Consider the following 9,921-nt stretch of genomic DNA (forward strand, 5'->3'; position numbering starts at 1 on the left):
CTTTTGAGTTGCTCAACCCCATTGGAACATTGTCAAGGAGGGTGGTCAGGTGTGTTGTGAAGCAGAGGATCACTGGTTTGAGCCCAGTCTGAGGCAATCAGACAGTGGAAGAATCTAAGCTGTTAGCAGCACACTGACCCGCTGCGGCGTAGAAGCCCTATGGGCCGGCTGAAGCATGACGTGGGATAGGAACCTGCCGAGCCAACCGAGGCAAGGAAACCTCTCGAGCCAGCTAGGGCGTGACAGCCCGACGAGCCAGCTTAGGCCCCCCCATTCCATCGGCGGCAGAATCCAAGCCCAACGTCACCAACAAAACAAGTAAACTCATGGGCCGGCTGAGGCATAGGAGCCCGACAAGCCGGCTGAAGCATGATGTGGGATGTGAACCTGCCGAGCCAACCGGGGCAAGGAAACCTCTCGAGCCAGCTAGGGCATGACAGCCCAACGAGCCAGCTTCGACACCCCCGGTTCCATCGGCACCAGCCCCCAGGTCCAACATCACCAACTAAACAAAACCACCAAAAACTTCCTTATGCTTCTTGTAATGTTAGTAGCATTATGTAAGGCCCAATGCAGGAGATGAGTAGCAAGTACAGGGAGTGAACCATTTAATACAGATGGACATGCAACGGAACAGGGACAGCGTCTGGACATAAACACGACACGACAAACAATGCTACTACAGGGAACATCACATAGGAGCAACTATATATGCAGGGGCAGTCAACAAAGAGAGGTAGTCCAGGTGAGTCCAATGAGCACAGCTGCATGTAATGATGATAACAGGTGTGTATGATGACGGGTAGCCTGGCAACCTCGAGCGCAGGGAGGGGGAGCGGGGGCAGGCGTGACACTGTAAAGCTGAAGCGTGTTTACCGTGAATGCAGTCTCCGCTTAAGTGGAACATTGCCTTTAAATTTAAAGACAAGATAAAGCTGAACTTCCGTGATGTGGATTGAAGAGCACTAGGACTATGTTTTGGTGAAGGCTTAAAACAAAATAATTAAAAAAGACCCGCCTATGTGTCTTCAGAATCCATAGTATTCTTAATGCTTGTTAGACTATTGTCAAACAAGGGTAGCCTAGTGGTTTGAGCTGTGGACTAGTAACTGAAAGGTTGCAAGTTTGATTCGTCGTTCTGCCCCTGAACAGGCAGTTAACGAACTGTTCCTAGGCCGTCATTGAAAATAAGAATTTGTTCTTAACTGACTTGCCTATTTAAATGGTGAGCTGCCGGAGGCAGTGGTCGAAGCAGCGAGCTCTGTCTCAGAGCCTCATGTGTTTGCACCCAGTACTGGGCGATATCATGACCAGCCTGAGCCCACAAGTTAATTTATTTATTTATTTATTTTTATTTATTTATTTAGTGCATTTATTTAAATATTTTCCAGAAGTAAAACGAATAGTCTGATAATTTACACATCAAAGAAAAGTGTCTCAGCGCAACAAAATCATCTTTGGATAGGCTCAAATTAATAAATATTTTGACAGCATTGTGAAATGAATTATTAAATCCACACAATACAGGCTTTAAATCCACACCAAAGAACATAACTATAATGATAGGCTATGTATAATTTAACTATAAAATGTGGATGAGCATTTACACTGGAGGAAAGTTTACCTTTCTATAGTAGGCCTACATCTGTCAATCAATTGATGGCCCAAATCAGCTCATCAACTCAGCCAGGGAAACACAGTAGCCTATTATCGGTTATAACACCTTACCATGCCTATTCAGCTACGAGTTCTGCATGACCATGTGGAGCTTGTCCAGTTACATCTGGTGGACTCCTGAGCTTCCCCTGGTTCTTGGACATCCATGGCTTTCCACCCATAATCCTACAATTGACTGGCATTCAGGAAGAGTTCTGGGATGGAATCCTTCATGCCAGTTCGCCTGCCAGCAATTCTGTCCACACCTTTCCAGCTCTGCTCGTCTGGAGACCTCCGCTCCTGTTCCTCTGGTTGGGAATGACAAGCCTGACCGTTCCCGCATACCTCGGGATTACTGGGATTTGGGTCAGGTCTTCAGCAAACAAAAGGCCAGCAAACTACCTCCTCACAGACCCTATGATTGTGCCATCAACCTCCTGTCCAGTACCACTCCTCCGAGAGGAGGGCTGTATTGTCTCTCAGGTCCAGAGACTGCAGCCATGAACAATTATATTGAGGAGGTGCTGGCGGCTGATTTTATTCGATTTTATTCACTTCACCTGCAGGTGCGGGTTTTTCTTTGTTGGGAAGGATGTGGGATTACATCCCTGTATTGATTACCGGATTTAAATAACATTACCATCAAGAACCGTTACCCCCTTCCCCTTATGTCATCAGATTTTGAGAGACACCAGGAAGCTACGGTTTTCTCTAAATTGTATTTACGGAACGCGTACAAGCTGGTGTGCATCAGACAGGGAGACGAGTGGAAGACAACGTACAACACTCCTAATGGACATTATGAGTACCGGGTCATGACGTTTGGACTTACTAATGCTCCAGACGTTTTCCAGGCCCTGGTAAATGATGTGCTGCGCGACATCCTTCACCAGTTTGTGTTTGTGTACCTGGATGATGTCCTCATCTTCTCCAAGTCCATGATTGAACATGTCCAACATGTCCGCCAGGTTCTCCAAAGACTCCTTGCTCATCACTTGTTTGTGTAGCCCGAAAAGTGTGAGTTTCACGTCCTCAGATCTCCTTCCTGGGGTATATCATGTTTCAGGGCTGTGTACTGATGGACTCCCAAAAGGTAGGAGCGGTGGTCAACTGGCCGCAAACCAGTCAAGCAAGTTCAGTGTTTTTGGGGTTTTGCTAATTTCTACCGGACATTTGTGAGAAACTTTAGTGCTGTGACAGCACCATTGACAACGCTCTCCAAGGGCTCGGTTGGGCATGTGTGCTGGACCCTTGCCGCAGAGAAGGCGTTCCAGGACCTGAAACGTCGGTTTTCTTCTGCAACCATTCTTGTTCATGCGGATCCTTCTCTTCCCTTCATGGTAGAGGTGTATGCCTCTGACGTTGGCGTGGGGGCGGTTCTGTCTCAGCGCTCGGTGAAAGACCTAAAGCTTCATCCCTGTGCCTTCTTCTCCAGGCGTCTCACTCCAGAGGAGAGTACCTATGATGTCGGCAATTGAGAGCTTCTTGCAGTCAAACTGGCTTTGGAGGAGTGGCGGCACTGGTTGGAGGGCTCGGAACATCCCTTTACGGTTTGGACTGACCACAAGAACCTGGCGTACATCCAGGAGGCTAAATGCTTTAACCCCTGAAAGGCTCGTTGGGCTCTCTTCTTCACTCGGTTGAGATTCACATCATCTTACCTTCCGGGGTCTAAGAACGTGAAGCCGGATGCCCTTTCTTGCCAGTTCCCCAGCTCGAGTGAGGTTCGGCCATTTGAACCCATCATCGCCAGGTAGCTCATCCCCGTGCCGGGGCGTCCTAGGGTATAGAGACTGTAGTGAGGGAGGCAAAAGATAGGGAGGCAGTTCCAGACAGCTGTCCACCTAACATACTTTTTGTTCCTCTTGGGGCACGGTCCAAGGTTCTTCAGTGGGCTCACTGGTCGCATCTCACCTCTCATCCGGGAGGGCAGCGAACGCTGGAGTTTTTGAGAAGTAGGTTTTGGTGGCCCTCAGTGAAGGCGGACACTCGGACATTTGTGGCTGCCTGTCCGACATGCGCCCGGAACAAGACTCCTCTTCAGTAGCCTCTGGGGTTTCTTCATCCGCTGCCAACACATTCTCAACCATGGTTCCATCTCTATATGGATTTCATCACGGGCCTTCCATCCTCAGAGGGACTCACGGTCATTCTGGTCGTTGTGGACTGCTTTTCCAAGGCGGCACATTTCATTCCGCTGACTAAACTCCCATCTGCCCGTGAGACTGCTCAGCTAGTTTTCCGCCTTCACAGTCTTCCTCTGGACATAGTCTCCGACCGGGGCCCCCTGTTTGCCTCCAAATTTTGGAGGGAATTTTGTACTCTTCTGGGGTCATCAGCCAGTCCTCAGGTTGTCACCCTCAGTCCAATGGTCAAACTGAGCGGGTGAACAAGGATCTGGAGACCACCCGTGTGTTCCCCAACCCCGCCACTTGGGAGTCAGCACCTTCCCTGGGTGGAGTATGCACACAACACTTTCCAGTGTTCTGGCCTGTCATCATTCCAGGTGTTGTACGATTACCAGCCCCCCCTGTTTCCAGAACAGGAGATTGAAGTGATGGTTCTGTCAGCTCAATGCCTCACCTCTCGTTCTGGACCTGGAAGAGGGCTTGGTCAGTGCTCCTGAGGTCCTCAGTTCGGGTTCAACAACAGTCCAACCGTCATCGCCGCCCATGGTGTTCAGTCCTCTGGTTCTGGCCACTCGGCCTCCAACTCCGCCTCGCATGATAGCAGGACAGCCAGCCTACACGGTGTGATGCATCCTCTCCAGTCGTCAGTTCCGGCGAGGGACTCAGTGTCTCGTGGACTGGGAGGGTTACGAGCCTGAGGAACGTTCCTTGGTTCCGGCCCGGGACATTTTGTACCCCGGATTAATTCAGGACTTCCGTCGATGTTCAGCTACCCCTGGTGGGACGTCAGGAGCCATTCCTTGAGGGGGTAGGGGGGTCCTGTTACAGGTCAGGTTTTCTCCCTTGAGTGTACTACCTGAGGTTGCCACTGGAGAGAACCCTTGGGTTACATCTGGTATCCAGGTGACCCTGATTGGGCTTATTGGGATCACCTGCTGGATGACTATTTAGGTTCCTCTGTGGACTGGGCCAGTTGCTCAGGTCTCATATTTTGTTCAGTGTTCTCGTGTGCCCTTGCTTTGTTGTTTTGCTATGAAGACCTTAAGTAAATATTCTGGATGTACCCTTTACCTCTGCCTGCTGTGTTTCTCTGTGCCTGTGTCCGAGTTCGTACTAGCACCATTGTCACAATTATGTGATGATTAATAGGCTAACGGGTAGCCTACATAATGTAGCCAATTGGAATATAATCAAATATGGGGCCTATTGCAACCACCGATTGCTCTAGATTATCGCCACCTGATGTCTCAATAAACCATCAATACGCTCTAATTTCCCGTCACAGCTGATCTCAACTGTCACCATTATTGGTCACCTCATTACCGCTTCCTAAAATATTATATCGGTATTACCGTAGTCCTGCTTGCAACCAAAGTCTTCTAAGATATGTTCGCCCTCTGGTTGGTATTGTAATCGGAACAACTGAGACCTTTTTGAACAGACTAATGGCGATGTATCTATTTGACAAGCATTCCATACAATAGAAACTAAGTATTTAATTGTTTACCACAGCAAACCTACTGTGGAAATTTACCCAGCGTTTTGTATGAATGGAAACTCATGTTGGTGTGGCCTATTGTTATCATTGTTCCCTATTTATGTTATCCCAAAGTGTCTGGCATGCTAATTTATTATCAAGATCGGGGGTAAAATATCCCTGGACTGTCCATATTTGAAATGTGTAAATATATCAAGCCAATCTTTCAGTTCTTTGTGCCAGAAGGGCCAGAATCGACACGATAGGCCTGTAACCGCTAGACCACCCCAGGCCATGATTGAACAAAATTTGAACCTTAGGATACACTTGACACTATGTCGTAGCCTAGTGGAGACCAATAACTGGTTGACATCCAGGTCTGTCCCTTAATTTCAGAGTCTGCCATTGGTCTGTTCTTACGTACCTCTCAGTCGTAGCTGGAACTCCTGCATCAGCTCTTCCTGCTGAGGTAACAGGGGGGCGGGGGGGCCGGGTGGCCCTTGAGGGCCTGGTGGTCCGGGGGGGCCCGGTAGACCATGCTACAGACAGAGACAAAAAAACAATTATGAAACCAGTCCTCGATGATCAGTCCTCAAAGAGTTCAGACAAACGGGAATATCTAAGGGCTTCTACATCTCAAACTGATTGGTTACAGTTATTCTCGATGGGAGGCAGCTACAGAGTTTATTGGTGAAATGAGAAAACTGAGGATGGATCAGCAACAATGTAATTAATCCACAATACTAACCTAAATGACAGAGTGAAAAGAAGGAAGCCTGTACAGAATACAAATATTCCAGAACATGCATCTTGTTTGCAATAAGGCATGAAAGTAAAACTGTAGAAGATGTAGCAAAGAAATTAACTTTATGTCCTGAATACAAAGCTTTATTTTGGGGGCAAATCCAACACAACACATCACTGTGTACAACTCTTCATATTTTAAAGCATGGTCATCAGCAAGGACTAGGGAGTTTTTTAGGATTAAAAGAATAAAGCTAAGCACAGGCTGAATTCTAAAGGAAAACCTGGTTCAGTCTGCTTTACAACAGACACTGGGAGACAAATTCACCTTTCAGCAGGACAGCAACCTAAAACACAAGGCCAAATATACACTAAAGTTGCTTACCAAGATGACTATAAATGTTCCTGAGTGGCATAGTTACAGTTTTGACTTAAATCGTCTTGAAAATCTATGGCTGAAATGGCTGTCTAGCAATGATCAACAACCAACTTGACAGAGCTTGAAGTATTGTAAAAAATAATAATGGGCAAATATTGTACAATCCAGTTGTGCAAAGCTCTTAGTGACTTACCCAGAAAGACTGTCAGCTGTAATCACTGCCAAAGGGGATCCTAACATGTATTGACTCAGGGGTGTGAATAGTTATATACATTTTATATTTCTGTATTTAATTTTTAATGGATTTGTTAACATTTCTAAAAACATGTTTTCACTTTGTCATTATGGGGTATTGCGTGTAAATTGGTGAAAAAAAGATTTAATCGATTTTGAATTCAGGCTGTAACACAACAAATGTGGAAGAAGTCAAGGGGTATGAATACTTTCTGAAGGCACTGTATATATACTAAACAAAGATATAAACGCAACACGTAAAGTGTTGGGCCCATGTTTCAGGAACTGAAATAAAATAAATGTTCCATACCCACAAAAAACATTTACATCCCCATTTGTGAGCATTTCTTCTTTGGCACGATAATCCACCCACAGGTGTGGCATATCAAGAAGCTGATTAAACAGCATGATCATTCCACAGGTGCACCTTGTGCTGGGGACAATAAAGGCCACTAAAATGTGCACTTTTGTCACACAACACGATGCCACAGACTTCTCAAGTTTTGAGGGAGTGTGCAACTGGCATGCTGACTGCAGGAATGTCCACCAGAGCTGTTGCCAGAGAATGTAATGTTTATTTCTCTACCATAAGCCTCCTCCAACGTCATTTTAGAGAATTTGGCAGTATGTCCTCACAACCACAGAACACGTGGAGGTCCTGGGCTGGCGAGATTACACATCTGGCTTCTTCACCTGCGGGATCGTTTGAGACCAACCACCCGAACAGCTGATGAAACTAAGGAGTTTTTCTGTCTGTAATAAAGTATTTTGTGGGGAAAAACTCATTCTGATTGGCTGGGCCTGGCTCCCCAGTGGGTGGGCCTATGCCCTCCCAGGCCCACCCATAGCTGCGCCGCTGCCCAGTCATGTGAAATCCATAGATTAGGGCCTAATTCATTTATTTCAATTGACCGATTTCCTTATATGAACTGTAACTCAGTAAAATCTTTGCATGTTGTGTTTCTGTTTTTGTTCAGTACTTATATAAGCCAGAATGTGAATGTACCGGTGTTAGCTAGCTTGTACCTGTGTTAGCTAGGCTTGTATTAGCCTACTGTGTAGATCTGTGTGGGTTTCCATTTGTATATCTACTCACCTTAGATGCCCTCTTTGGGGGCTTGGTCTTCTTGTTCTCTCCTTTGTTGGAGTTGTGTCTGAAGACGAGCCAGGAGTTACGAGGACTGACGATGGCCACATCTGAGGAGACAGTCTCCTGCAATTACAATGAGTTACTACTACCATGAATGTTGAAAAATATCCCCTTTAACCTTACGGACTGTAACCACTTGGTCCTCACACTGAACAGCAATATCATAATATTTACCACCGCAATTATATCTGACTCACAATCTTATACCCATCATAACAGTCATTCATCAAGTCAGACACATACTGCCATTTGGAGAGAAAAAAAACGTGTTTAACTGTTAATGTGCGATTATGTGTGTACATGTGAGAGACGTATTGCTAACGGTGTGTGTGAAAATAGAGACGTACCGGGCTCTCCGTACTGCCAGTGTTATTCTCTCCCTGGTTCTCCTGACTCTTTTCGCTCTGTGCAGCACAAAAAGTCACCAGCAGCACCATTAGGAGGGGCAGCAGCAGGAGCCCTCGTACCCTGCTTAAGGTGCCCCTGCCCTGGGCCGTATGGGGCAGCATGGTGGGGAAGGGCTGGAGGGCTGGTGGTGCTCCTTCCAGGGACACAGCTCTTCAGCTCGCCTGTCTTAGGCACCCATACTACGGAGATGATAGATCCTCAATACAGTTGCTCTGGTTTGCTGCTGGTTAATCGTAATAGGATTGTAGTCAAAGTTTAGAAGAATCACCGGCCTTCAGTTCTGTGGTAATTATTTTTGGGGGTTAAGTTGGCAGTATAGTTCCTCAGGTTAGTTTTCAAAGAGTTCCTGCTCCTGTGGAGGCCCCGTGATGCCACTATGTTGCGTTTTGTCTGTCTATGTCACTCTGTGCGTAGTAATACCAACCCATATGACGCTTTAATGTCTCTCCATGCCTCTTTATCTTCTTTGTTTCTCTCCGTTTCTGTTGATATAAACGTTTTGATTTCAGCGTGTCGAATACTTACTGCATATGTTGCATGCAAACTTGTTTGAGAAATTTGGTGTGTGTGGTATAGCCAATGTGTGAGACATAAATACTGTGTGTGTGGCACAGGCAGGTTTTCTGTCTTTGAATGTGTGTATGTGCGTAACAATTTTACTCTGTGTGTGGTATTGGCACAGTGGGTGGTATTAATTCTCTTCTTTTGCCCTCCTCTGTCTAGCCACTCTTTTTCCCTTACTCGTTCACTGCCCTGTGCTCTCTCTTCTCTTGCTCCCTCTCACTGTCTGTCTTTCTCTCCCTCTCTTCGCAATAGAAGTTGTTCCTTTGGTTGTTGGTTTAATTAGGGTGTCCTGTTCCCAGATAGATTTCCAACTTGTCTTGACTTCAATCCATATTCCTTGGGCTCAACACGCTGCGCCAGTGTAATGGCTGTGTTTGGACGGGTTCTGTTTGTAGATCTTTCTCTCTCCAAAGCGATTTTTTTTTATCTTCGTATTGTTGAAGACTCCTCCTCCTCCCTCCCTCCTTAGTGGGCTCCTCCTTCACTCTATCAGCCTCTTGATCTTGAGCTGTCACTCTTTCCAGCTGCAGCCCTGTTCCTCTTGTCTGCCCAGAGTCATTCTGTCTCTCTTTATCTCGCTCCCACCTCCCTGTGTTCTTTCCCTGTCTCCGTTCTTTGTTTGTGGTCTCTTTCATTCCCTCCCTCTCTGAATCATTTTCCCTTCTCTGCTGCAAGTTTTCCAGCACTGACTTACATGGCTTCCCACATGTCATTATTTTTTGCTGGGTCCTAGTGCCAACAAGGTAGTCTTTACTCCTTGACCCTGACCCAAGGACGTCGAATTGAATTTATTACATCCTTAAGAGTCAGACAAATGAAATACATTTTTATTATGGTGAACCTGGAGTTGTCAAAGTGAGAGAGTTCAGCCGAATCCACTTTATTGGTCTTATTCACAAATTTGTCTCTAGTTAAAAATAAATCAACATTTACAGACCACATTGACATAAATGACAACACACGTTTACACAGACCAATCGAGCCATTGACAACACAAGCTATAACATCTGGCGATATGGAGGATCAATGCAAAAGAAAGGGGGAAAGTGAGGGAGACAGAAGAAGAGGGAGAGCAACACAGCAGAGATATGAGAGGGGAGTGGTCTAACATTTGTTCAATGTTGCCAAGATGATGACATTTGTCAGGAAAGTTGGTGCATGAGAGCGAGCACTCCAGATG

At 46.3% G+C, this 9,921-nt stretch overlaps 1 protein-coding gene across 1 annotated transcript in view; it reads right to left on the reverse strand.

Annotated features, from left to right (window-relative positions):
* Nucleotides 1–9,437, reverse strand: part of si:ch1073-184j22.1 (erythroferrone) — a 29,343-nt gene extending 19,906 nt beyond the window's left edge. Inside the window, exons 1-3 of the mRNA XM_021612657.3 lie at nt 8,117–9,437; nt 7,716–7,832; nt 5,687–5,801 (exon numbers count right to left, since the gene is read on the reverse strand). Coding sequence (XP_021468332.1) covers nt 5,687–5,801; nt 7,716–7,832; nt 8,117–8,278 — 394 coding nt within the window. The 5' untranslated portion in view covers nt 8,279–9,437. The remainder of the gene's footprint in view (nt 1–5,686; nt 5,802–7,715; nt 7,833–8,116) is intronic.
* Between the last annotated feature and the right edge of the window lie 484 nt (nt 9,438–9,921).

This window comes from Oncorhynchus mykiss, chromosome 8 (assembly GCF_057628025.1).
Source record: "Oncorhynchus mykiss isolate SJ-2025 chromosome 8, ASM5762802v1, whole genome shotgun sequence".
NCBI classification, from domain to species: domain Eukaryota; kingdom Metazoa; phylum Chordata; class Actinopteri; order Salmoniformes; family Salmonidae; genus Oncorhynchus; species Oncorhynchus mykiss.